The sequence below is a fragment of the Culicoides brevitarsis genome, chromosome 2 (genome assembly GCF_036172545.1).
Source record: "Culicoides brevitarsis isolate CSIRO-B50_1 chromosome 2, AGI_CSIRO_Cbre_v1, whole genome shotgun sequence".
Lineage (NCBI taxonomy): Eukaryota > Metazoa > Arthropoda > Insecta > Diptera > Ceratopogonidae > Culicoides > Culicoides brevitarsis.
In genome coordinates, this window is record NC_087086.1 from 34,567,241 (window position 1) to 34,594,782 (window position 27,542).

The 27,542-nt window shown below is 27.6% G+C and overlaps 1 protein-coding gene across 1 annotated transcript; it reads left to right on the top strand.

Moving 5' to 3' along the window:
* Nucleotides 1-27,313, top strand: LOC134829903 (tyrosine-protein kinase Src64B). Its single transcript, XM_063843197.1, has 5 exons — nt 1-781; nt 22,577-23,075; nt 24,349-24,562; nt 25,184-25,437; nt 25,512-27,313. The coding sequence occupies exons 2-5, from the start codon at nt 22,865-22,867 to the stop codon at nt 26,432-26,434; spliced, it is 1,602 nt and encodes a 533-aa protein (XP_063699267.1). The 5' UTR covers nt 1-781; nt 22,577-22,864; the 3' UTR covers nt 26,435-27,313.
* The last annotated feature ends 229 nt before the right edge of the window (nt 27,314-27,542 follow it).

A 27,542-nucleotide genomic window follows, 5' to 3' on the forward strand; every position in this document is an offset into this window, starting at 1 on the left:
GTGAGATTGTCGAGACCGCAGGAACAATAAAGCCAAAAATCAGTGAAATCTCTCACAAAAAAAGCAAATTCATTGAAAATTCAATGAATAACCGCGTCACGCATCGATAAAAGGCGATTTTATCTCTCGGGAAGCCCGAAAATCGCTGAAAAAGTGAAAAACAAGACTCTCTCGGATTACTTTTTATCAACTCTAACACCACCATCATCAAAATACAACAACTCTAAAAAAATTAAACAAAGATTTTCTTGAGAATCAGAAAAAGTCCTCCTTTGAATAAAGAAATTAATTAAAATAAACGGAGGAAAAATAAATAAATAAAGTCTGTGTTTAAAAAAAAATAAAAATATTAAAAAAAAATTCAAGATAAAAAAAATAAATATTGAAAAAAAAAATAAAAAAATTTTTAAAATAAATATTAATAAAAAAAAAAATTAAGAGGAAAAAAGTGATAAATGTCCAATAAAAATTTTATCGTGAAGTAAAGTGGCGTTAAATGCAGTAACGCAAGTTGTCGGAAAATCCCCTCCCTTTTGTCATTCATAAAAGGCAACAAACGTACAAGAAAGAAGGAGTACGTCGAAAAATCCTTACTGAAGGATTAAAATCGGATAACAGTAAAAAAAAATATTAAATATCGTGTGACGTGCGAAAAACACGAAAAATATATTTAAAAAAAAATTAATTGATAGATTTATCGATTAAACATAAATTTCGCCAAATTTAAAGAAAAAACATCTCTCTTTGTTTATATAAATTTTTATATTTATTTATTTGTGAGGTGAGTCTAATTTAATAATTTTAATTATTTTTTAGAAAAATATTTTTTTCTTCATCAAAATCCTCCGAAAAGACCGACGACAGGACGTTCGAAAGGCAATAAAAATGATAAAATAAACATCTGCTGATTCCTTTTCTGGTTTTTCTCGTTGTCGAGTCATGAGTCGTTGTCATAAATTATTCAAAGAGGAATGAATGGAACAAATGTTGCCGTTGCATGCATGTTGGCCCGTTTTGTTTGTTGTTGTTAATGAAGACAAGACGCCCTTACTCAACTAACTAACTAACTATCTGTCTTAAGTGTGTTTAAAAAAGAATTATTTTTTCTTTTAGGCTGATGCGATTTTTTATTTGTATAGAATTTTTATAAATATTTAATTTTTATTTATTTTAAAAATATTTTAAAATTTTATTTTTTCAAAATTTTTATTTATTTTAAAATTTTATTTTTATTATTTTAATTTTTTTTAAATATTTATTTTTTTTAATTTTTGCAAAATTTTAGTTCAATTATTATTTAATTTCTAATTTTTTAAAATATTTTTTTTTCGTTTCATAAAAATTTTATATTTAATTAAAAAATTAAAATTAATTAATTTTTTTAAATATTTTTTTATTTATTATTAATATTTTTATTTTCAAGAATATTTGAAACTACATATTTCAATTTTTTTATTTATTTTTTATATAATTAAAAAATATATTTTTAATAAAAAAAAATTAAAATAATTTCAAATATTGTAGAAAATAAAAATTAATTAAATATTTAACAAAAAAATTAAAAAAAAAATTTTTTAAATTAATTTAATGCTAATTTTATTACAAAAAAAAAATCAGAATCAATTTTTGATTAATTTTTATTCTAAAATATAAAAAAAAAATAATTTTATTATTATTTAAATTAATTAATTAATTTTATTTTAATTTGTTTATATTTATTTTAAATTATTTTATTTAACTGAATTTTTATTATTAATTTATTTAATTATTTAAAAATAAATAATTTTTTTAAAATTTATCTAAAATTCATTCAAGAAAAATTCAAAAATAAAAATTTGCATCAGCCTTTCCAAGAAATGACAAAAAATTAAAAGAAAAAAAGGAACATCTTTAACAACTTCTGGCATCGCATGGCAAAGATATAAAAAAAAACTCAAGAAAAATGATGATTGTTGCATTTTGCACGAAGATTATGCATATGTTGTGCTTTTGTGATTTGAATAATGAGGTTCAGTTAAAAAAAAAGTAACAGAAAGCCGTGTCTCTGTGTTTGTGTGGGTTGTTGATGTTTTTTATTCCTTTCCTTTCCATACAAAAAAAAATTCAATGTACATTCAAAGTGTAGTTATTTATATTTATTTACATGTTTATTGGAATAGAAGAAAAAAAAACATAAAAAACGAACAATGACACATTAAAAGTTTTGAAAGTTCTTTCAATTGATGAATTTAAATGGTAGATGATGATGGATGGGAGGAAGGAGGCAATCGACTGTGGAGTCTTGCTTCGGCAATTCTTTGAATTTTGATTGTTTTTTCGAAGAAAAAGAAACCAATTGTGAGTTAACAAGCTGATAAGAGTTATTTACCAATAGAATTTTTTTTATCAAAATCGATTTCTGCGAATTTAGTTGATAAAAAGTGCAGTTTTGATAAGAAAAATTATAAAAATGACGAAATTAGAGTGAAATTGAGCAAAAACTGAAAAATTCATGGAAAATTTAATGATATAAAACAGAAATACGTTAAAAATTATTGAAATTATGGCTATTAAAGGTTTCATAGACAAGAAAATTGAAGAGTATCAGATTGAAAGTCATCATTACTTATGAAATTTTAAATAAATTTTGATTTAATATCACTCAAGTGTGTCTTTAATGACCAAAAAGTGCTTCAATAGAATTAAAATTGGGATATACTTCATAGAAAAGGTCTTTAAAATGTGCTTTGATCATCAAAAAATGATTAAAAATCGATTATTTTTGACGAAATTTGTAAAAAATTAGTGAATTATAGTTCAAATTAGTGAAAAATGACAAAAATTGGTCTGATATTTAAATAATTTTGTATGAATTTTATTTAAAAACATCAAAAATTCAAAATTTGACTTGAAATTTAATTTAAAAAAAATTAAATTTGGTCTCTAAGTATTTATAAATGTCACAAAATTGTTCGAAAATTATAAAATTTGCCTGAAATTGTCAATTTTAGAAGTTAAATTCATTAAATTTCCATATAAAAATCTAAATATTGTCAAAAAATCGATAAAAAAATATTAAAAATAATTAAAAATTTCAAGTTTTACGGCTTAATTTAACAAAAACTATCAATTGAAGTAAAAATTTTATCTAAAAAATATATATTTTTGAACATTTTTAATAAAAACTCGGTCAAGTTTATACAAAATTCAATTAAAGAGCTCTTAAATTACATTAAAACTCGTGTTTCGGTATCTAAAAACATGAAATTTGATAAAAATCGATATTTTTCGACGAAAAATTACAAAAGTCATTCATTACAAGAGCAATAATTTGATAAAAATTGAAAAATTTAATCAAAAATGTCATGTTCAGGTACTAAATTCATTAAAATTTAATCAAAAATTACCTTTAATAATTTTATTTTCTTAATTTTAGCAAAAAATTTTTAAAAATTACTCGAAAAATCCAAATTCAATTAAAATCGATCCAGAATCTCATCAAAAACAGCTCAAATAGCCCAACACCAACACACAAAACGCACCCAAAACCCACATTTCTCTCACTCGAAACGTTATCAATGTCACCTTAATTGCTGTTTTCGTTACGATAACTCCATCGATCCAGGCCATCCATCAACATCAACAACACACAGACACAATAAAATTATTAATATTGTGTGTCGGGTATCGGTTACTAATCGTGCGGTTTGGTAAATCTTTCGAATGCAGAGAAACTTTTTAATTAATTCCTCGTTCGTTTGCCGCGTGCACGAAATTTCATTCATAAAAATCCAAAAAAATTGTATCAACTTTCGATCGCGCAGCTTAAATCCGACAACCAGCGACTTTTTTCGCGTGATTGACAGTCATCCCCTCGCTTTTCGTCCAATTTTGTGACAATTCATGGGAAATTTCCCTCACACCAAACTCCGAACTCCGCGTTAACGGAAGATGAACGACGTGCTGTAAATTCATTTAAATGTTTCTTCTTTCAATTTTCGAAACGCACACGAGGCAATGCTATCTATAGATAATTTTGTTACAATTTTTCGTTTTATTTACACACGTACGACGACGATGCGAACGAAGACGGGACGAGCTCTTGTTTCAACAAATCACTTTACTATCATCCGGTACCAATTATTTTTATTATTTTACAAGTGATCATCTAACGAATTAACGGAGATGTTCAAGTTGGGGGGACTTTTTTTGATGATTTTGATGTCAAGACTGAAAGAAAAATTTGAATTTTGAGAATTTTTGATTAATTTTTAAAGAAAATTTGAGTTTTTTATTCATGGATTTTAAATTTTTAAAGCAAAAAATTATTTTTTGGGTCTGAAATTTTACAAAAATTAAATAAATTTGTAAATTTTTTAAATTTTATAAATAATTTTTAAATTATTTTCAATTTTTTTATAATAATATAACTTTGAAATTATTTCAAGTCTTCAAAAAAGCACAAATTTTGTCAATTTTTGTCTAATATGAAGCTTAAAAAACATTTAATTGGCTCAGAATCATGAAATTTTTAAGTTTTTAATTAAAAACTAAACATTTGAGCTCTTTCAGCTATCTTCAGAAGCAAATTTTTATTATTTTTGGTCAAAATTTTAATATTAATTTTGCTATTTTTATTGAAATTTATCAAAAATGAGCCAAATTCTTCAGTTTTTGTACATAAAAAGATCAAAATATTCCATTTTCTACTTATAAAACCAAAAATATTTCAAAATAACATAATTTTTGGTACCAAAAATATAAAATTATGAAAAATTTTTTAAGAGAAACTACAAAAATATAAATGTTTAATAAAAATTTTGTCCATTCTGATATTCAAAAGTGCTTACAAGTCACTATTTCTCATTTTTTGAGTGATTTTTAGATCAATTTCAAACAAATTTAAAATATTTTTGTAAATTTTAACCCAAAATTTTGTCTTTGAAGAACAGTTTTCATCAATTTTCATAAAATTTTATATAAAAATTGCCTTTCTGAACCAATTTTCAGCCTAAAAATAGAAAATTTATTGCTTGAAACTTCAAATTTCAAAGAATTTTTTACAAAATTTGTTCTTGAAGATCATTTTAAGCGTTAATTTCTTGAAAAATGATAAAAATTTTAATTTTTGGTTCATTTGAGAAACAAACTTTGACTTGAAAATTAATTAAAGTCTTATTTTTTAAACCAAATTTTACTAAAAAACAACTTTTCTTAACAAAACTCGTAAAAGTTTGAATTATTTTTAAATTCTTACCGACTTGAACATCACTTCCTCATACAATTTTCACCCGAAAACGACTTCTGTAAACTATTTAATCTGAGGAATGTAACATTATCTTTGACACAAAATATTTTATTTTCTTTTCTCTCCGCTTCTCGACATAAAACTTTAATTTATTTATGAGATCTCGCAGTAAAAATAAACTTTTTTTTTCCTTTTGTTTATCATCGCCATCATGCCATCGTTGCCACCTACACTTTTTTTTTGTTCGTTCATCCGCTTCGCCATTAACGTGAATTGTCTTCTTTTGCTCGCACATGAAGTTCAATATCGCATCATTTTCATCGTAATTTCCATGGATTTCATGAAGTTGCTCTCAATTTATCAAAAAAAATCTCTCCATGCGTCGTACTGAGAGATTTCCTCGAACAAAAAAGGAAGATAATCTCCTTGTACGATTATTTACTACTTCATCCGAATATTTTTCCTCAACAGTTTTAATGAAATGTCTTCCTTCTTCTATTTACTCTTTTGTGTCTCACACACACTCTCGCACACACAAAATTACGCGCATGTGTATTTTTCCTCGAACAAATTTGTGTTATTTTAAAAGTTGTCCCTTGCCACGCACGATGCACGACGCCGATAAATATTTTCCGATGGCAGCAGATAAAAATATAATAAACAGGAAATTTTTTGTGTCTCCAACTGTTTTTTTTTCTGTGTGTCATACGGAGTACTTATGGAGATGTTTGGCCCTAAAAAAGGGATAAAATTTATAGTTTTATGGGGCAGAGATGGATTAAAAGAGGGAAAATTATTAAAAATTTGACTTGAAATTGCTTTTTATTTTAAAATTTTACCTTCTTTGGTTTAAAATTTAAGAAAACTCGGAAAATTCGAGGAAAAGCCGGAAAATTTGTGGAAAACTCGGAAAATTTTTGAAAATTTATTCAAATGTTTAAAAATTAAATTGTAAGGACTCTATGGAGCAAAAAATAATCAAAATTGGAAAAACTTTTAAAAATTGTGGAAATTCGAGGGAAACTTAGGAAAATTTGTGAAAAACTCGGAAAATTTGTTAAAAAATTTATTTAAAAATTAAAAAAAAATTTTTTAGGGCTTCGATAAGCAAAAAAATCGAAAATTGGAAAAAATTTTAAAAATCGTGGAAATTCGAGGAAAACTTAGGAAAATTTGTGGAAAACTCAGGAAAATTCATGGAAAATTTATTTAAGAAATCAAAATGATAATATTGTTAAAACTCTAATAAGTAAAGTAAACAAGAAATTTCGGAAAATTTTTAAAAAATTGGAAAAACTTGGAAAATTCGGGAAAACTCTTTAGCTAAACTTGAGAAAAGCTTACATTTTTGTGAAATAAATTAAAAAATAATAATAAAAACGTAAAAAAATAAAAGAAAGCATATGAAAAATCCAAATAAATTATTGGAAAATTGAGAAAACTCGAGAAAATCATGGAAAATTTGGAAAAATTAAATATAAAAAATTCATTAAAGTTAAAATGATAAAAAGTTATCGCTTATACGACAAAAATCGAAAAAAAATTTGTGAAAAACTTCAGAAAATTATGCAAATTTTGGAAAATCTATTAGAAAAATCATGGAAATTTGAAAAACAAAAAATTATTGATGGAAGTAAATTCAAAAAAAAAATTAAATAATGAAAAATTATGGAAAATTATTGAAAAATTTGGAAAATTAAGAAAATTCATAAAAATGTTAAACAAAACTTACCTTTTCCATCCCTGTTCTTCGTAGAAGACCGCCATTACTTATTCAAAAAAATAATTCTGACACAAAAGATCCCACAATGGAGCAATAACTATCGAAATATGAGCGAAAGAACGTTATCACTCGTCGTCGTCGTCGTCGCTGTCCTTATCACAATTTGATATCAACAATTTACAAGTAAACAAAACAGGAAAGGAAATGATTTATTATTTATTGATATTGTTGTTGTTGTACCTCTCTCTCGTGTTCGGTACCCGCCAGATCGTTTGTCGCGATAAGAGATTGTTTGCTAAACAAAAAGAGCAATGAAATCAATTAGAGTTAATGTTCAAAAAAAAATTTGCCGTGCGTACCCCGATAAACGACAGACAAGGTGTTTTACATAATAAATACATAAATGTCACAATTTATTGTTACAATTGATTGTCTGCAATGGCATTTCAATTGGTGCAATGATGAGGCGACATACACTTGTTTTCATGGCGTGTCTCGTGTTTGCCGCTGTTGTTGTTGTAAATTGGGCCTAGACAGTGAATAGGTAATAATAAATGGAATAAAGAAGGCAAAAATTACATGAGGAAATGAAATTTTTCGGCACTGTGAGAGGGTTTGGGAACGAAATTCTTACCAAAAAATATTTTTTGTGATGAATTTTTATAGTCGAAGGAAGTTTTAAGGATTTCTAAGGATGAAAAATGATAATTTTTGATCAAATTATGGGCTTGAAGGAAATTTAGAGGCATTTTAGTACCTCTTGAGGCTCCTTTGAAGTCACAGGAGTCAAAGAAACGTCTTTTGAAGCATCAGTTATACGCCTTGAAGTGATATTTTGATACAAAATTGACCATATTGAGGCTTTTAAAGCACTTTAACGTTCAAAAAGTTCCTTGCAAGACACTCAAAATGGCTTTTTATGTCAAAACTCTTCAATTAGCTTCTTTAAAAGTCTTCAAAATCTCAAATTTCTTATAACTTCTATTCTTAAAGCTTGAAATCTGATTAATTTCAAGTCCCTTATAAGACCTCACGGAGCTAAAATGCAAAAAATTGTTTAAAAATGGGAAATTAGAGTTCGTATGATCAAAAATTTTCTATAATTTGAAGATTTTCTTACCGATGATGCACTTCAAAGCTCTCAAAACGGGCCAAAAATGAACTTTTGGTGACTGAATCCATCATTTTATCCTTCAAAAAGTCCTGAAAACCAGTTTTTCTCTCCAATATTATTGCCCGATGTTTATTTTGAAGCTCTTTTGTGAGTCTGAAATGAAAAAAATAATGAATTTCTCAAAAAATAATAATTTTTTTAGCCCAAGACTTAAATTAAAATATTTTTTCTAAAATTTCTTCTAAAAATTCTTCAAAGGAGCCAAAATTTCGTATAAAATTGTCATTTTAAGTGAATTTTGACACCTTTGTTGAATACTTTAGACCTCATTGCTATCCAAAAGTCTCAAAAATTGCCTTTAGAGCTCTAACAGCTTCAAAAAATGCTTTTATAGTTGCCTTCAAGAACCTTAAAAGTAAAAATTTAAACTTTAAATTAAAATTTATGTCCTTAATTAAAGAAAAAATTAAAATTTCTTACCTGAAACTTCCTATTTTTAGCCATTTTTCATCCTCAAATGTCAAAAAATTTCAAAATTTTCATCTTTTAGCTCCAAAACCTTCCATATTTTATCAAAAATCATCCAAAAATTTTTCAAATCCAAAAATTTTCGGTAAAAAATTGCCTTTCAGTGCTTTTCCCACAACATAAATGCAAATAAAATCATATAATAATATCGTTATCGTTATGTTAAGACACAAAAACCGCACAGACACACACACACACACACGCAACCGTCTTCTTTCCTTCCTTTCCAAAATAAATTCCGAACCGCACATCGAACGAACGAAATGATTTATCGGCAAAATAGAACTTTCTTGGCATTGCATGACATGCAACACTTGTTCAATATGCGATTTTAATAAACACGAGTTTTTATTTCGTGTCTGATTACTTTTTCTCCTTCGTCTTGCGAAGAAACACGTGCCTTATCTCGTCGCCCTTTTTTTTTTGGTGAGAAAACGCGCAAAAAAAAAACCCAAAAATAGAGGAAAAAACAACACTTGTCACCTTTTTGTTTAGTCAAGTGATTGTGTGTCGACGACAATTGATCGACAAGTGACGCGAGCAAAAAAAAAAGCACAAAGCTGGCGATTGTTCTGTGGATTTTGTGAATGAGTGAGGCTTAACAGCTGATGAGAATTTATTGTTTAATTTGCCTGTTTCTCTGCTTTTTCTGGTTTTTTTCTTCATCGTCGTCCAAAGTCCCGACAAAAAAAAATTACTGAGAGAAAGAATTGAGGCAATGGCGCCAATTTGTCGGTTTTTTTGTGTGTCTGGAGTGTTACGAGCCGGGAATACGACTCAATTCACGAATAGACATACAACACTCCCCTATTTACATAAAATATCATCGCAGATACGAGCTCACCAAAAAAAGAGTATAAAACTTTCGTTCATTCATAATGTTAATAATAACAAAGCGATAGCCAAAGTTATGCACTCCCTAAATTGTAGTTTTCTACGAGTTTTTTCCGCGTTTCGAAGGAAAAAATTTGATTTTTTGGTTGATTTGATGTCTTTTTGTTCATAAATAAGCTTAAAAATTAGTCACGTGGTTAAAAAATTTGAAAAATATGCATAGGGACATTTTACATTGTGCATTGGGTCAGAAATTGAAAATGTTCATTGGGTCAAAATTCGCCTTGAGATGGGTGTTTAAATTGTGCAATGAGAAAAAAAAATTCAAATTTTGAAAATTTTTATTGATTAAGTTGCCCACGAAGCTTAATAAATTTGTAAAATATGCATTGGGTCAAAAATTGAAAATTTTTATTGGGTTGAAAATTGAAAATTTGCATTAAGATGAATGTTCAAATTAACCAATAGAAAGAAAATTTGAAAAATTTCAATATTTGAAGTATTGAGACGAGGCTTGACAAATTTAGAAAATATGCATTGGGCAAAAATTTTACAAATGTGCATTAGGTCGAAAGATCAAAACAGAAAATCTCGAATCTTCTGAGTTAAAAACTTTGAAATAAAAATCAAACCAAAAATTTTGAATTCATATTATGAAAAAATTTTCAAATGTGCATTGGGATCATATTAAAAATATGTGCAGGGACATAAATTTCAAATGTGCATCGGGTTAAAAATACAAAAATTAGCATATGAGCGATATATAAAATGTACTCAAGGGGAAACATCATGAATTTTCCTTACGTAGACATTTCAAAATGTGCACTGGGCTGATTCAAAAACCGCTTTTATCGTTAGTCTATATCAATAACTCTTCTTTTGAGAACTTTTTTTGTAATTCTTTTTCGTTATTTATAGTCTCATGTTATGTCATGCAAAAAAAGAACGAAAAATTGTTGATGGTCGATAGTCAAGTGGGTCAATTTGCTCATTTTTTTCGCACTTCGGATCAATAAAAATAGCCTTTTGGGAGAAAACGGAAAAAATATCCTGAAGCGTCTTTCAAGAAAAATTTGGAGCAATTTTTTTCTATTTTTGGAAGGAAGCTAAATACGTGAGTCACGTAATCTTTTTCAACTTTTTTTTTTAGTTTTTCCGTTCCTCGTCGTCTTTTATTATGCACGAAAGTGGATAATCATGTAGCTCAGCTGTTGCTTTATATACTTTCATGACGGCACACTATTTTTATCGGAAAAGTAGTGAGAGGAAAAATGAAGGAAAATAAAGGCAGTTGCGAGTTTTTGTAAAGATTTTTTGGGTTTTAAGTTATTTTTGGCGATTTGAAGGAAATTTTAAATAATTTTTTCCAAAAATTTTTTGAATTTTAAAAAAAATATTTTTTTATTATTTTTTTTTTTATTAAATATTTCAAGAAATTATATTTTTCTTCTAAAATAACTCAAAAAAATCTCCTGAAAAAAATTTTTTGGATGAAAAAGTTAAAATTTTTTTCTTAAAAAATTAAATTTCTCTAAAAAATTAAATTTTTTTGAACAAACTTTCTTTTAAAACTCCTAAAAAATGATTTTTTTTACAAAAACTTTAAATTTTTCATCCAAAAAATTTTTCAGTTACTTTCTTACCCCATCGACGCCGATCGTTAACATCTTCAAGTCGAAATATCGGCAAACTATAAATTTAAGAGCGCCCAGGGAGTAATTTAATTTCCATCATGATGTGCAAAACTCAAACCGTTCGAGAGATAATTACGTGCCTCAACTCAAAAAACTTTTCTCGCCATCGACATCGGGAAACAGACATCGCGAAATCCTCGCAAAAGGGCAAAAATACACACAGAAATTAAATCGACATTATTGAACGTGCGACGCTCGTGCAAGAATCATTGCCAAGGCTACTCGAAAAATAACAGCGGCGCACAAAAGCCGAATGATTAAAACATTATTCATGTACAGATTAATTATTTATGGGTGTAAAATATCAGCCCTCGTCGACTCGACTTTGTACATCGCACCGCACCGAGCAGATGATAAAAGTTTTGCGAAACGGAACAACAACAATAACAATAGAAATGCCATCAGCTTTAAAGTGTCTCGACATTACAAACGATTTTGTGTTGTGAGTTGAGGAAACATTTAATTTGTGTGTGTGTTTGTGCATTTTTGTTGCAATTTTGCAAGTCGTTGATCAATTGATTGTTTTGTCTGGCAGGCCAATTTTTGTGCGATTTGTTGTTATTTCATTGTTTCGCTTTGAATAAATTTTTGAGTGCCATTTCGGACAGAGACGAGATTTATTGACGAAAAATTTGTTTCGTTTCATTGGATTTTTGTCGTCGTTTATTTAATGATGTGATGAGAGAGAAATGGGTTGAAAAAAAATCTGCAAATAAATAAAAAATTAAATTTTAATAAATTCTTATTTTTGTGCATTTTTGTTTAAAAAAATATTTTTTTAAAAAATTAGAAATTCTTAAATTAAATAAATAAAAAATAAATAATTAATTTAATTTTAAATAAAAATTAAAAAATATTTAATTAAAAAAAAATAATAATAAAAAAATATAAAAATTAAAAAATATTTAATTTAAATTTTAAAAAAAAAAAAAAATTCTTATAATAATTAATAAATTAAAATAATTATTTTAAAATTAAAAAAAAAATTAAAATTAAAATTCAAAATTAATAATTTGAAAATTAAAATTTTAATTTTAATTAAAATTAAATTAAATTGAAAATTAATAAATTTAAAATTTATTTTGATAAATTTTCAAATAATTAAATTAAATTAAAAATTTAGTTTGTTTAATTTTTTTAAATTTATTTTTTTAAATGCTTTATTCATTTAAAAATTAAAATAATTTTTTAATTAATTATTTTTCAATAAATTTTCCATATTTTGATTAAATTTCTGAAATTCTCAATATTTCTCAATAAAATTCTCAATTAATTTAATTTATTTGTACATAATTATTACACAAATAAAAAAATCTTACAAAAAATAATTTAAAATAAAAAAAATTAATTAATTAATTTTAATTTAATTAATTTTAATTTAATTAATTAATTTTAAAATTATTTTTTTTTTAAAAAAACATTAAAGATTTTTAAATAAAAAAGTAATAAAATGTTAAATTTAATTAATTTTAATTTTTTTCTTACCCAAACCGACTTCAAAACGTGCAAAATAAAAATTTCTACCAAAAAATCTTAAAAAACCCATTTTAAAAACGCAAATCCCTTACGTTTTCAAGTAACGAAAGATATTCAGTCAACATCAAATACGAAAAATTTGTAATCCCATTCCAACGTGAAACGAAGAAAACTCTTCTTGAATTTTGATATTTTCTCATGTGTGAAGAAAATATTGATCTATAATACCCACGGCGACTATTTTTTGATACGTTCTGCGAAAAAAAAAAATAAGTTTTCGCTCATATTGATACTCTCTGTTCAAATAAACCGAAGGCACAACAAATAGGCACAAACACAAAAATAGATAGCTTTAAAGCGATAAGTACTTTCTTTTTAATGGTCTTATCTCTCTCGCTCGCTCCGCCGCTGTCTGTTGTGCGTTAACGAACAAAATACGTTTCAATGATGCGTTCTAGTTTTTTTTTATGTATGATTATTAGATTATGAATGATAAATAAAATATCGTGTAAGTAAATTAAAGTACAGCTCGTTCTTAGCAGAGACGAAGAAATAAATACGAATAAACGAGTTGACCTGCTTTTGTTTCACTTTTTGAAATTTTTGTGTTATTAAAGTATTAAAAAAAAAAGTATAAATAAATAAGTTGTATGAAAGAAGAAGATAACGACGATGGATTATTATTATTATAATATTATTGGAATGGATGAAGTGTGTCCGGGCGATTAAATGTTGAAATGTATACCTGTAAAAAAAAGTACAAAGGAGGTCATGAAAGTTCTTGAAAAATGTTAATTTGAGGGGAAATGAATCGGTTTTTGGTTAAAATGTTTAAAATTTTATGCTTAAAAGTTTTTTATGTGAACTTTTTTCATTAATTTTATTGCTTAAAGCAATATTTTTGATTTTATTGAATCAATATTCGAACTTTTTTGCTCATTTTTTATTCATAACTTGTGAGTTTTTAAATATTTTTGTCGAACTTTTATTAAATTCTTGAAAAAATTTAAATCTTCTGTTAAATTTTTTTCAAAAAATTATCAACAATGTAATTAAAAATTTTTTAAAAAAAAAAAAAAAAAAAAATTAAATTTTTACCAAGTTTTAAAAAATTTAGGTAATTATTAATTTATTTAAAAAAATAAATAAATTTATTTAATTAATTATTTAAATTAAAAAAAAATTAAAAAAAAAATTTTTAAATAATATTAAAATAAATTTTATAAAAATGATTTTAAAAAATTAAATAAAAATTTTAAAATAAAAAAAATTATATTTTTTTTTTAATTGATTTTATATACCTAAATTTAAAAAATTACAATTTTTAAATTTTAAATTTTTTTTAATAAATTTTTTTAATTGATTTTTTTTAATTTTAATATTTTTAAATTTTTAAAATAATTTTTAATTTTTTTAAATTCTATATAAATTTTAGAAGATTTTTTTCAATTTTTGTATCAATTATTCAAAATTGTCACGAAAGTATCAAAAATAAAAATTTTTTTGGCATCTTTAAAGTCAAAAAGAATTCCTCTTAATTCAAAAATTTAACAATTTTTGCCACACGTTTTTTAACTAAAACTCGCAAAAAAGGGTCCATCACATGTCTTCTAAATCGGCTAAAACCGCACCTCTTACGATGAAAAACTTATAAAAACTCTTAAAACCGAACTACTCAACGTTTCCTGAGATCAAATCTTGACATTTTTTCAACAACTTCTTCGCCGCCAAGTGTTCTCGTGTGTGTCGCTGCTTCCCATTCAAGCCAATGACGCAAGAAGAAGTGCAACTTAACACAAGGAAAAGTGCTCGTACTTGATTTTTGCCTCTAGATTAGCAAAAGTTAGCCTTTGTTAATGTGCAGCAATTACTTTCTTCGTCTTTTCTTCAGCAGCAGCAGCATCAAGCGATTCAGAGAGAGAGGAAACGAGAAAAAAAACATGAAAATTGCTCGCACAGTCGAACAACCATGAATAATTATGAACAAGTAACAAAATGTTCGTCTTCCCATTAATTTTATTGTTTAATTTTCTTCGTTCGTTTCCTTTTTTGTCTTTCTTATCGGTTTCTCTCTCTTCGTTTGTGTCGAGTTAAGGTTAGGCATTGTCCATTTTTTTCATGTTTCAAAGACAAAAAAATCACCTTTTCCCTTTTTTTCCGTCGTTACAGACATTTTTTAATGACTTTCTGCGATAATAATCGTTATTACACACTCTAACGACAAATTGATGAAAGAAAGCTTTTTGCGATAATTGCCTTGTTTGTGTTCGGGGCAACTTGGCGCAAAAACACGTGCAGGTCAATAAATTTGATTTGTTCTCGTTTTTTCTGCTTCTTTTTCTTCTCTTTGTTTGTTTGCACGGCGCATCAAGGACAACAAAGGAAATCTATTTTCATTCGCTTTCTCTCATTTTTTTTTATTTTTTGAATTTTTCTCGCTTGAGGCAATCCTTTAAATTTATCATCATTTTTTTTCTCCGTGTTTGCTGAAATCGAGTTCAAGTATTTTCTCGAGGAGCGTTTCACGGAAAATTGTGGGTTAAGTATGACGAAGAAAGAAAAAAATTTTTTTACGACACTTTTTTTTTGTGTCAAGCTGTTTGTTTGATAAGCCACAGTCAGCGAGGGACCGTCAGACAAATCCGCTTAATCCGTGAAAAAAAGAAGAAGACAATTTTTCTTGCAGAGTTAAAGTTTGGTTAAAGTTGATTTTTGGTTCCCATGCCGATCAATTACTTCAAAAAATTCACTTGAAAATTCACTCAAATCAATTTAAATTAGAGGAACCCATATCTCGAGACGCGTTTTTTTTAGATGATGGCGGTTAAATTGAATTGAGATATTTTTATTGGATGATCGATGGACCCTTTTTAGAGCGAGTTTTAGTTAATTTGGAAGACGTGTGGCGAAAATTGTTGAATTTTAGATGAATTAAGAGGAATTTGGGATGGAATTTAATGGATTTCGGTAAAAAAATTGTTAATTTTAGGTCTTTGGACGAATTTTTTCAACATTTAAAAAAAATTTGCACATTTTTATAATTTTTTAATTTGTATTTGTTCATATTTAAAAAATTTGGTCAACAAAAAATAAAATTTATAAATTGGCAAAAAATTTACCAATATTATGAAATTTTATTAAATTTTTTATAATATAATATTATAATTTTCTAACTAAAAATGAATCGAAGTTTAAAAAAAAAATTAAAACTTTATTAAAGATTTAAATTTTAGGATAATATTCCACTAACTTGTTGTAGTTTTTAAACTTTTTAGTCAACTATTAGATAAAATTTTAACTTTTGAAAGCAAAAATTTGACTAAATATTAAATTTGAATGTTTTGAAATAAAAAATAATCAAAATTTAGCCATTTAAAGAGCCAAAAATGCATAAACTAGTTGGTTGCTTATAAAAAAAATTCAAAAAGATGAAAATTATTTTAAAAATTTATCAAAAAAAATTGATAAAATTTTATGAAAAAGGAGCCTAAAGCACTCATATTACTCTAAAAATAGACGAACTTCATTAAATTTTCATCGAAAAAGATTAATTTTCCTCGAATTAAGACACGCAACGTTCCTCTTGAACCCTATTTCGAGGAATTTTTTTCAATTATGAGTTATTTTTATCCAACTTTAATAGAATTTTATTTATTTTTATCAAATTTATTAAATTTTTATATCTTCAGAAGTAATTTTTAAGCTTTTCAGAACAAAAAATCTCAAAATTTCTTCAAAAAATTACTCAAAAAATTCAATTAATTAAAAAAATCTTAAAAACTTCACCAAAATATCTCTTAAAACCCTCATTCCAACACTTTAAACTGCCAATTCCGGCAAATCCTTAATGATTTATGTCTCATTTCTCCTTCAATTAAGTGCTCCATTAAGGATTCAACAGATGTCATAACCAGCGATCAACTCATAACAACAATAATCAGACAGAAACTAATTTAAAGTGTCACGTTGTCGCTCGATTCACAAATATTTACAGACATTTACCCCCCGGATCGTATTTTTTGTTTACTTTGTTTTTACTTCTTTAATTACGTGTCGCTCGTTGCTTTTTCTGTCGGCGTCGTTTGCACAATTTTTTCATATTTGGACAATCGAAAGCATAATTGTGTCTCTTTTTGTCACAAAATTCAAAAAAAAAAGTGCAAAAGTGAGAGTGACTTCCATGTTTATCGATTAAGCCACCATAAAATAAATAAAAACGCAGTTAAGCCAGCTGTTTTGGTCGAATTCGAACATTTTGCGTAGAAAAGTCATTCCATCGATTGAATCTACCCTCGGTACATTTTTTCACCCTCCGCAACATTAATGGCTTTATGAATGGTTTTCGTCTCTTCCGAGGATTCGTTGAACAGCTGGATGTCGATCCGCGTTTAATATTCGTCGCTCGATTCCTTTTCCTACAAAAAAAAAAGAAAAAAAAATTAAGAAATATTTCATTGAACCGCGAAATGACAAACGAGACGCACAAGAAGAGTCAGTGAACAGACACGTTCCCAAATTCATTTAAATAAACGTGATTTGCGTATGGAATACTCATGACTTTTTGGGAAATACAAATTATTATCGTCGTCGCGCGACAAGTTATAGTTATTTTGTACACTTTTTACACACCCATTTGTGGATTGATGGTTAATTTTTTTGTGTTAATGGCTTGAATTAATCTCTTAATTCGGGGAATTTTTTGGTGCTTAATGACAGATGTCAGTTTGATTGATTAAATTATTTTACTTTTTGTATGTTTTTGTATTATTTTTGATCATATTTGACAATTGACGAGCATTTTTTTCAGATTTTGAGAGAAAAAAATTTTTTGACAGCTGTCAACTGTCATTATTGAAAGTTTAATAAATTACAAGTTTTCAAATAAATTTGTCTTTTATTAGATATCAAATGATTGAAAATTTACTGAAACCTGAAATTATGTTGAAAAAACACGCAAAACTGCTTGAAAAAATTTTGACAGCTGTCAACTGTCACTTTTTAAATGAAATTTGAAAAATTAATGATAAATACTTAGGAGTTATGAACCAAAAATTTGATAAATTTATTAAATTTTATCAAAAGTTTTTATTATTTGTTTCAAATTTGATAAAATTTTAATAAAATTTTGACAGCTGTCAAGTGTCATTAATTTTAGGTTCAAAAATTACAAATTTTTAAACATTTTTGTATTTTAATACATGCTAAATGATTAAAAATTCACTTAAATCTGAAATTAAATTGAAAATTACCCAAAAAATGCTTCAGAAAATTTTGACAGCTGTCAAGTGTCAACTTTCAAAGTTAAAATTTGATGATTCTGAAGTTGATTTTTTTTTTCTAAACGAAATTAATGATTCGAAATTTACTAAAATTTGAGGTTAGCTTAAAATTTGATCCAAATTGATTCAAAAATTGTTTGACAGATGTCAATTAAACGTCAAATAATGATAAAATTATTTCTAAATTCAGAATTTTTTGAAAAATTTAAGAACTTAAAGTAATCGATTATTTCAAAAGCAAAGTTTGTCGTCGCTAGAATAGAATTTGAACTTAGGATTTAAAAAAAAATAATTAATTGTTCTGTCAAAGTGACAAATCTGTCATTTTTCTCATATTTTTTGCAAAATTTCACCCTTCAACCATAAAAATCCATAATTTAAAGGAGAAATTGTCGGTCACTCCATTCATTAAATATTAATGAATGTCCAGTTGGTTCGTTCCCCTGTTGCGACAAAACCCGCACTAAATAGAGAGAAAAAACGTAAATAAAACTACAAAACCAGAACATTCATAACTTTATGATGATGCGATTAAAAGTCACCCACAAGTGCTCGGTCGACCTTAATCCTATTAAAATATCTGGTTCTCTCTAAATCTTGAACAAACACACCGTCGTCACAAAAAGTTACGATTTATTCCAACGAAAGTGTACATCTGCTCATAATTATTTTATTATTATTTGTATTCATGCGTCTTTTTTTTTTCCTCCGTTCTCTTCTAAAGTTAAAGTTTGCTGTTTATTTACTTCGTAATAAAAAAAAAAGTTTGAGTACCTTTTGAAAAAAAAAAAAATTCTTGAAGTCGTGCAAGAACAACAACAACAACGACGAGGTAAAGTGAGACATTGTACGGAAAATACTAAAGAATGCCGCGCGCTCGAGACATTGTGAGTAAAACACGATAAATTAAACGTTAAATGATTTTGCTTTGAACTTTTCTACATTAATTCTACGTCTTGCTAGGTTTCAAGCACCTTCAAAGCACCTTAGAAGCAAAGTACAGAAGAGGCTTCGTCTTGCTTTATGTGCGTTTTTTGTGCAAGGAGAAATTAAATGTTGCTTTAACGAGCGAAGAAACCGACGCGCATAATGACGTTGCTCCACATTTTCCATAAATTGCCGTAATTTGCACTTACTTTGCCTCGTAGAAATGAGCTCTTCAGTTTGCGAAAAAAAAATTTTTGGTTGAAATCCGAAAATGGGTGTGTGAGTAAAATTATTATAATTTCTTTGGAGTTGTGAATATTAAGAGGCTCGTAAATGGCGAGTTATTTTTAGATAAAATTTTTTTCTTATCTTTGATAAAAATTTTAATTTTTTTTAAATTTATTTTTTGACAAGATATTAAAAAATTTACTTGAAAATAATTTAAAAAAATTTTTTTTTGACATTTTATGATTTAAACTGATTTTTTTGACGTTTAATTGACATATGTCAAACAGTTTTTGAATAAATGCGATAAAAATTTTTAGATAATCTACAAATTTTAATAAAATTTGAACCATAAATTTCGTTTATAAAAAGAAATCAACTTCAAAATCTTCAGATTTTAACTTTGAAAGTTGACACTTGACAGCTGTCAAAATTTTTTGAATTGACATTTCTGTCAAAATTTTCAAATTCTATTAAAATGTATTTTTTAAAAGTATTTTCAAATTATTTTCTTTTATTTTCTATAAAATTTCTGAAAATATTTGTTGAAAATTAAATATTTTTTTTTAATCTTAAATTTTTTTGAAATTTTTTTTCAACTGTCAAAAAATTTCAAATTGACAGTTCTGTCAAAATTAAAATTTTTGTTATAAAAATCATTTTCAAAGAATTTTTATGAAAAAATCTTAAATAATTTCTCATTTTTCTTCAATTTCTTGTTACAAAACTCCTTTTTTACAACAAACTCTCCAATCAAAATCCACTTTTCCACATTGGTGACATTCATTTCTGACAGCTGTCATGACATTAACCATGATAAATGGCAAAACACTTACAACTGTTCTTGCTTATCATCTCGCAGCGTCAAACGAAAGTAGGTCTCCGGTCAGTAGCATGACACAACTGTACCTTATTATATCTGTTTAATGCATATTTTTATGTTTCTTTGCCGTTTTTTTACGATTCTCGACACGTTACCACTATAAAACTAATTTTCTATGCGTGTATTCGCCTCGTTTCATCGCAAAAAAGTAAAAAAAAAAAAGTAAATGGCGAACTAACGCACCGAACACGCAGTTAGTTTTGGTCAAGCAATGATAGCAACGACGACGAGCTGAGGGGAGATGAAGTTACGCGAGTTCATTGTTCGATAAATACTCAGGTTAATGGCATATTTTCGCGCATATTCGCGTTTTGTTCACGTAGGAGTGAAAAGTCGAATGGAGCGACACAGAAAAAAAAAATCATAACTAATGCGATGTCCTTCACCTTTTTGCCGGCAAAATACTTTCGATGCAACAAGAAGTTGAAATGGCGCAACCACATAAATGTCGTTTCTTGGCATTCGTGCATAAATTCACGAGTTTCGGAGCGACTGCATTCGACTTACGGCCAAATAATTAAACTGCTTTTCTCCGCATGATTATGGGCAACTAATTGAATGATGATAAACGGCAGAGTTTTGTTTTGCTTTTGTTCGAGGCGAGAAAATCGGCAGACCGGGCAGAGTATCATGTTCATCACACTAATCAGATTATCGTAAATAAATGGCGTTCCACGACAGTTAACGCCTCGAGTGTCGCTATTTCTGCTTTGTATGAAGAAAAAAATAGTCGTAAGTAATTATTATTATAAGAGACACACAGAGCGAGATATTAAGACAAGAATTATGAGTGCCGCATTATTTTCTGTTATTTACTATTTATTTGTTTGTTTGGATTGGAGAAAAAATCTTGTTTTGCTACTTGAAATATTTTTTCTTTAGAAGAATTTTTCTTCAATAATTAAATTTTTAATAAATATTTTTAGATTTTTTATTATTTAAAAACAGAAGAAAATAGATCAAAAACTCTTATAAAACTCAATTTTTGTTTTTTTTTTACAAATTTTGACAGAAATGTCAATTTGAATAAATTTGACAGTTGAAAAAAAAATTTCAATAAAATTAAGAATTTTTTTTTTTAATTTTTTTTTTTAATAAATATTTTCAAAAATTTTATTGAAAATAAATAAAAATAAACCAAAAATTTTTTAAAAATTAATTTTTGACGAATTTACAAATTTTAAGAAATTTTTTTAAATGACAGTTAAAAAATTTGCATTAAAATTTAAGATTTTTTTAAAAATAATTTAATTTTTAACTTTTTTAATTTTTAATTTTCATTTAAAATAAATGCAACTAGTTCAAAAAAGTTTTAAAAAAAATTATTTTTGACAAATTTACAAATTTTGACATAAATGTCAATTTGAAAATTTTTGACAGTTGAAAAAAAAATTTTAATAAAATTTAAGATTCTTTAATAATATTAAATTAAAAATTAATGAAAATGATTAAAATTCTACGTTTTGATCTTTAATTTTTATATTTTATCAAATTTGACACTTTATATGTCACTTAACTGTCAAAATTTAATTTTATTACACGAAAATAAGCAAATTTCCAAACAAAATTGTTATAATTTAAAAATTTTCTTAAATTTTTAACAAAAATTCTTTTTGAAAAAATTTTTAATGCTCAAATTTGTAAATAAAACTTTAAAAAATTGAGAATTTTGACAGTTCAAATTATGACAGATGTCAAAATTTTCAATAAAATTTTCATTTTTGAGCAATTTTAAGCTCTAAATTTGTAATTTGTATGAAAAATATCAGAAAATTACAAATTTTTGATTCAAAAGTAGTCTAATTTAGAAAATTTTGTTTGAAAAAATATCGAAAATTGGTAAAAATTCATTATCAAGTGTCACGAGTTCTTCATAACATTAGAAAATTGTGCGTAATATGAAAATTTATTGAATCAAATTATCAATTTTTAATCAGTTCATTGATTTCATATCGATAAATTTTCCATTTTTAGCACTCTAATCGATAAAAATGCCTCAAAAATCGAAGAAATGAAAAAATTAAAACATTTTCTCTTAAATTTCCTTCCATAAAACACAAATTTCAAGTGCGAGACTACAATTTATCCGCACCACACGAGGTCATTTATTGATGATTTAATGAAATACCCTCTAAAGTGGACACAAAAACCATTATTCAGCTCTAAAACGCAACATCGTGTGTGTGTGACAATGACACTTTTTGTCTCTCTCTCCAAAAATTGTCTATTTTTAGCTGCATTTATTTTCGGATATCACTCCACTCGAATGCACTTTAAATCCGAATGTGTGTCCTCTCGTTGTGTGCCCGAATCGACGCAAAAATAAATTTTATAGAAAAAAATTGCTACTAAATTTCCATGTACGAGCTTAGAGAACCGTTTTTTGCGTTGTCTCGAATGATTTTCGAATGAATGGTCGTCGGTTAGTTCGTTCTGCCTTGACGAGGACGATGATTTATGGGATCGCAATTACTGCCAACGAACGAAAAACGGCAAAAAAAGGATTTTGATGAGGAAGTTTTTTGTTCCGAGCGGCGGAAAGTTCATAAATTTCGGGTAAAAGTCCATTTTTTGGAGCAATTTCGATGGAAATTCAACCAAAAAAGGGACTTTTTTCGATTAATTCCCAATTTAATTAACTTTTTGTGCTTTATTTGTCGTTTTAGGTCAACCATGAAGAAGGCGAAGAGACATGAAGTGCACGCGTAACGCCAGCAACGACGTAAAATAATGATAATAATGAGGATTATCATACTTAATAATTCAACGACAGTAATTTAGTGCGACTACCTACACGTGAAGTGAACTTTCTTCGTTAAAAACACTCGAAAGAAAGCCGAAGAAGCAACAGGATTCGTTGCTCCGCGCGATATTTATTATTAGAAAAAGAACAATTTATATTAATTACGAAAAATTCTTTCATTTCGTGAATTTTTCACATAAAAACAAGGAAAATGGGCAATAAATGTTGCAGTAAGCGTCAAGAGCCAGATGGGCAGTTTACGTATCACAGTGGCTACAAGAAGGCAGATGGCAGTTTGAATTCGTCGTCGGGCCCCAAACTGATAAATGGCGGTTCGCTGGACTCGCGTTACACGCCGGACCCGAATCGAGGGCAGATAAAGGCGAAACCGGGGGGCGTTGATATCATTCGACCTCGACCTTGTAAGTTTTTTGTGTTTTGTATTGATTTACGGCAGTGAAATTGAGTGACGTTATCAGTAATAATGTCACTGTGAATGAATTGTTGCGTGAAGAAATTTCATTGAAAGTTGTTAAAGTAATAGGAATTCGTTGGAAAAGATTTGTTTTAGCCTTCATGAAGAGTTTGAGGGACAAAAGTTTAAGAAAATTTTCTTAAAATGCATTTTTTGAGGCAGAAAACTCAAATTTTTAACAAATTTTGACAGCTGTCAAATTTTTTCTGTCAAATTTGGAACAGTTTTTGGATATTCATTTTATTTCCTTGACTTTTTGAAAAAAATTAAAAAATATTTCAAAATAAAAATGAAAATTTTAACAAAAATCCTTCAAAAATTTGTCTTAAATTTGACAGCTGTCAAAATTTTATGAAAATTGTCATATCACAGCCCAAATATTCATGTTTTATGTTTAAATTTTAGATTTTTGATAAAAAAAAAATTAAAAAAAAAATCATAAAAAATTATTACGAATTAAATTTAATTTAATTAATTATTTGATTAAAGAAAATTTTGACAGCTGTCAAAGTTTTGACGTTTAAAAATTTGACAGTTATATAAAATTTTTATTTTTGAACGCCTTAAATTGGTTCAAAATGCTTAAAAATTATCTTAAAAATTTTAAACGTCAAAAAATAAACTGTCAAATATGACAGATGTCAAAAATTTTTTAATAAAATTAAATTTTTAATGCCATTTTCGAATAATTTTATGACATTTTAAGATATTTTTAGTAATTTTTTAAAAAATTTTAAATTTTTCTTTAGAAAATTTTGATTTTTCAAACAAATTTCTATTAAAATTTATCAAAATTCATAAAAATAATACTTTAGAACATAAAAATGTAAAAAATTTAAATGACATGTGAACTTTTTTCTCTTATCTAAATCTTCAATCTTGCATTCTAAGAACATAATTTTACGCTAACGTCTCATGCGTTACAAAGTTTCATTTAATTTTAAAAATTTTCTCACCAAAAACAGCAAAACTAAATAAAATAAAATAAAAAAGATAATAAAAACAGAAGTCAAATGTGATGTTGTAACAAATTATTTACAACGAAACATTTAATTTTGTTTGTTTTTTCACGCATTTTTTGTGTGGCTCACATTTTCGATTCTCATGCGATCTCAAATAAATCGTTAGAATTTCTGCATAAATAGCTAGACAATGAAATTACTTCTTTCCGGAGTTCAGAAGAGAAGTTTTTAATTTAATTTAATTTTTTTTTCCTTCAGCTCATCCCACAAATCATAACCGCCGAATTGTCGTTGCGCTGTACAATTACAATGCACGCGAAGATAGCGACGTGTCGTTCGTCAAAGGAGATCGGATGGAAGTTTTGGATGATACGGAAACGGATTGGTGGCGCGTCGTACATTTGACGACACGACAAGAAGGGTTGATTCCATGGAATTTTGTTGCTGAGGAACGGAGCATCAATAGTGAAGAGTAAGAAATTTACCGATTTTTATCGTATTTTGAAGAAAAAAAGGTCACGTGGTTAAATTTGTGCAAAATGTGCATTGGGGTTATAATTTAAAATGCTCACTGGGTTGAATTTTTTAAATGTAACATGGGCAAAAATGTTAAAATTTGCTTTGGGATAAAATTTATAATGTTCATTAGGGCAAAAATCAAGAATTTGCAATAGATAGACATTTTAAAATGTGCATTGGGGTAAAAACTGAGAATTTTTAATGGGTCAAAAAATTAAAATGTACATTAGGAGAATTTTTCAAATGTAAAATGGGAAAAAAAAAAAAAAATTGCATTAGGATCAAATTCATAATGTATATTGGGATAAAAATTTAAAATTTGCAATGGGCAGACATTTTAAAATACGCATTGGGATAAATTTTCAAAATGCATAATGGGCAGTATGTTAAAATTTTCAAAAGTTAAAACTCAAAATTCATATTGGGACAAAATTCATAATGTACATTGGGGTAAAAAATAAAAATTTGCATTGGGTAAAAATTTCAAAATGTGCACAGGGTCAAAATTTTTTCACGTGATTTAAAATTAATTTTTTTAAATCTAAAATCTAATTTTCTTTTAATATTTTTTCAGCTGGTTCTTTGACAATGTCACACGAAAAGAAGCCGACAAATTATTACTTGCGGAGGATAATCCCCGAGGCACATTTTTAGTACGTCCCTCGGAGCACAATCCCAACGGTTACTCGCTATCGGTTAAAGACTGGGAAGAAACGCGCGGTTATCACGTCAAACATTACAAGATCAAGCCCATGGACAATGGCAGCTACTACATCGCAACAAATCAGATTTTCCCGTCGTTGCAGGCCTTGGTGATGGCTTACACGAGTAAGAATTTTTTTTTTTTTAATTTCAAATTTTTTTACTAAATTTTTGATCTTATTCGCTTTGTCTTCAAACAGAAAACGCCCTTGGATTGTGCCACGTCCTTTCGCGCGCCTGCCCCAAGCCCCAGCCGCAAATGTGGGATTTGGGTCCGGCACTGCGTGACAAATGGGAAATTAATCGCAGCGAAATTCAGTTGATACGCAAACTGGGTCGCGGTAACTTCGGCGAAGTTTTCTACGGAAAATGGCGCAACAATATCGAAGTTGCTGTGAAAACGCTGCGCGAGGGTACAATGTCAACGGCGGCATTCCTGCAAGAAGCTGCCATTATGAAGAAATTCCGTCATAATCGTCTCGTGGCATTGTATGCCGTTTGTTCGAAGGAGGAACCGATTTACATTGTGCAAGAATATATGTCGCGTGGCAGTTTGTTGGACTATTTGCGCGAAGGCGACGGGAAATATTTGCAGTTTGAGGACTTGATTTACATTGCGGCGCAAATTGCGAGCGGCATGGAGTATTTGGAGAGCAAATTGTTGATTCATCGCGACTTGGCGGCACGAAATGTGCTGATTGGCGAGAATAATATCGCGAAAATTTGCGATTTTGGCTTGGCTCGAGTGATAGCTGATGACGAATATTGTCCGCGACAAGGCTCCCGATTCCCCGTTAAATGGACTGCGCCCGAGGCGATCGTGTACGGAAGATTTTCGATCAAATCCGATGTTTGGTCTTACGGAATTTTGTTGATGGAGTTGTTCACATATGGGCAAATTCCGTATCCGGGCATGCATAGCAGAGAAGTGATTGAACAGATCGAACGCGGATACCGGATGCCAAAACCATCTAGTCACCATCTCCCCGACGACATTTACGGACTCATGTTGCAATGTTGGGACGCTGTACCGGAGAAACGACCCACATTCGAGTTCCTCAATCACTATTTCGAAGGTTTCACAATAACATCCGAGGTCCCCTACAGAGAGGTGCAGGACTAAAAACCTTGAGAATCCGAGCCGTGCGATATTTAGAACCATACTTGAAGGAAATTGTAGCATTTATACCAAAAAAAAAGTAACTTTACTCTACTTTACCTTTAAATTTAGACACATGTAGAACCCTCACACCCATGAAAAAAAATAATCGAATCCAAATTTTACCTTGAATCAACCTAAAATACCCGTAAAAATAGAAAATAAGCAAAAAATGAATGATGAACGACGAACTGAACTCAGGCTCTCTTAAATTCTTTCCGCATCAGGGATGTCTTGTAGTTGGGCAAGCAAACGCACGCGACAGGAATTCACAGAAAACACACAAAATTTTTATATAAAAGTTCCTTTTTTTCTGTGACGCGACAAAAAATTACGATTTTTGTACTGAAAAAATATAAAAAATAGCATTTTAACACAAATTCTCCGTAGAAAGTAGATATCGGTAGATAATATAATCGTCCAGAGCTTTTAATATTTTAATTTGCTGCGAGAAACGTAAAAACGCACAACGTTTCCCTTTTTCCCCGATTATTTTTTTTAATATGAAAAAACTACTCAGACAACACACAATAGCTTAAAAATAAAAAATTTTCTACTTTTATACAGAAAACAATGAAATTAAAAAATAGTGTAGTGTGGTTCCAAAAAAATAAATATCAAGTGTCCATAAGAAAAAAAAATTGTAGAATTAAAAAAATTTAAAAAAAAAAATAAGAACTGATTAAAAATTAAAATTTTCCTCAAAAGGAAAAAAATTAATAAAATGAATTCTCGAACCAAAGCTTAATAAAAAAAAAAATTTGTCTTTCTCGTAAGATTTTTCGTCACACTTCTAGTCACACACTATCTTCTGACTTCCTGAAATATCCAATTCTTACGAAAATTCCCATCAACTACCAAAAAAAATGATAAAAAGGCATTTTTCTCTTATTTCTATATTTTACAACATATATAATATATATGATTAATACAAATAAGAATTATTACTGAATAAGCGATAATTTAAAAATATTAAATTAATAAAAAATTGAAAAAAAACATTAGACGTAAAAAATAAAATTAATAAAAAAAAGTTTTTACTCTATACATAAATTTATATATGAAAAAAAAT

Bases quoted from the DNA above. Each gene is read 5' to 3' on its own strand.
- LOC134829903 (XM_063843197.1), top strand. From the start codon at position 22,865: ATGGGCAATAAATGTTGCAGTAAGCGTCAAGAGCCAGATGGGCAGTTT. The intron at 23,076-24,348 runs GTAAGTTTTTTG...TTTTTCCTTCAG, and splicing joins TATCATTCGACCTCGACCTT to CTCATCCCACAAATCATAAC. The intron at 25,438-25,511 runs GTAAGAATTTTT...GTCTTCAAACAG, and splicing joins CTTGGTGATGGCTTACACGA to AAAACGCCCTTGGATTGTGC.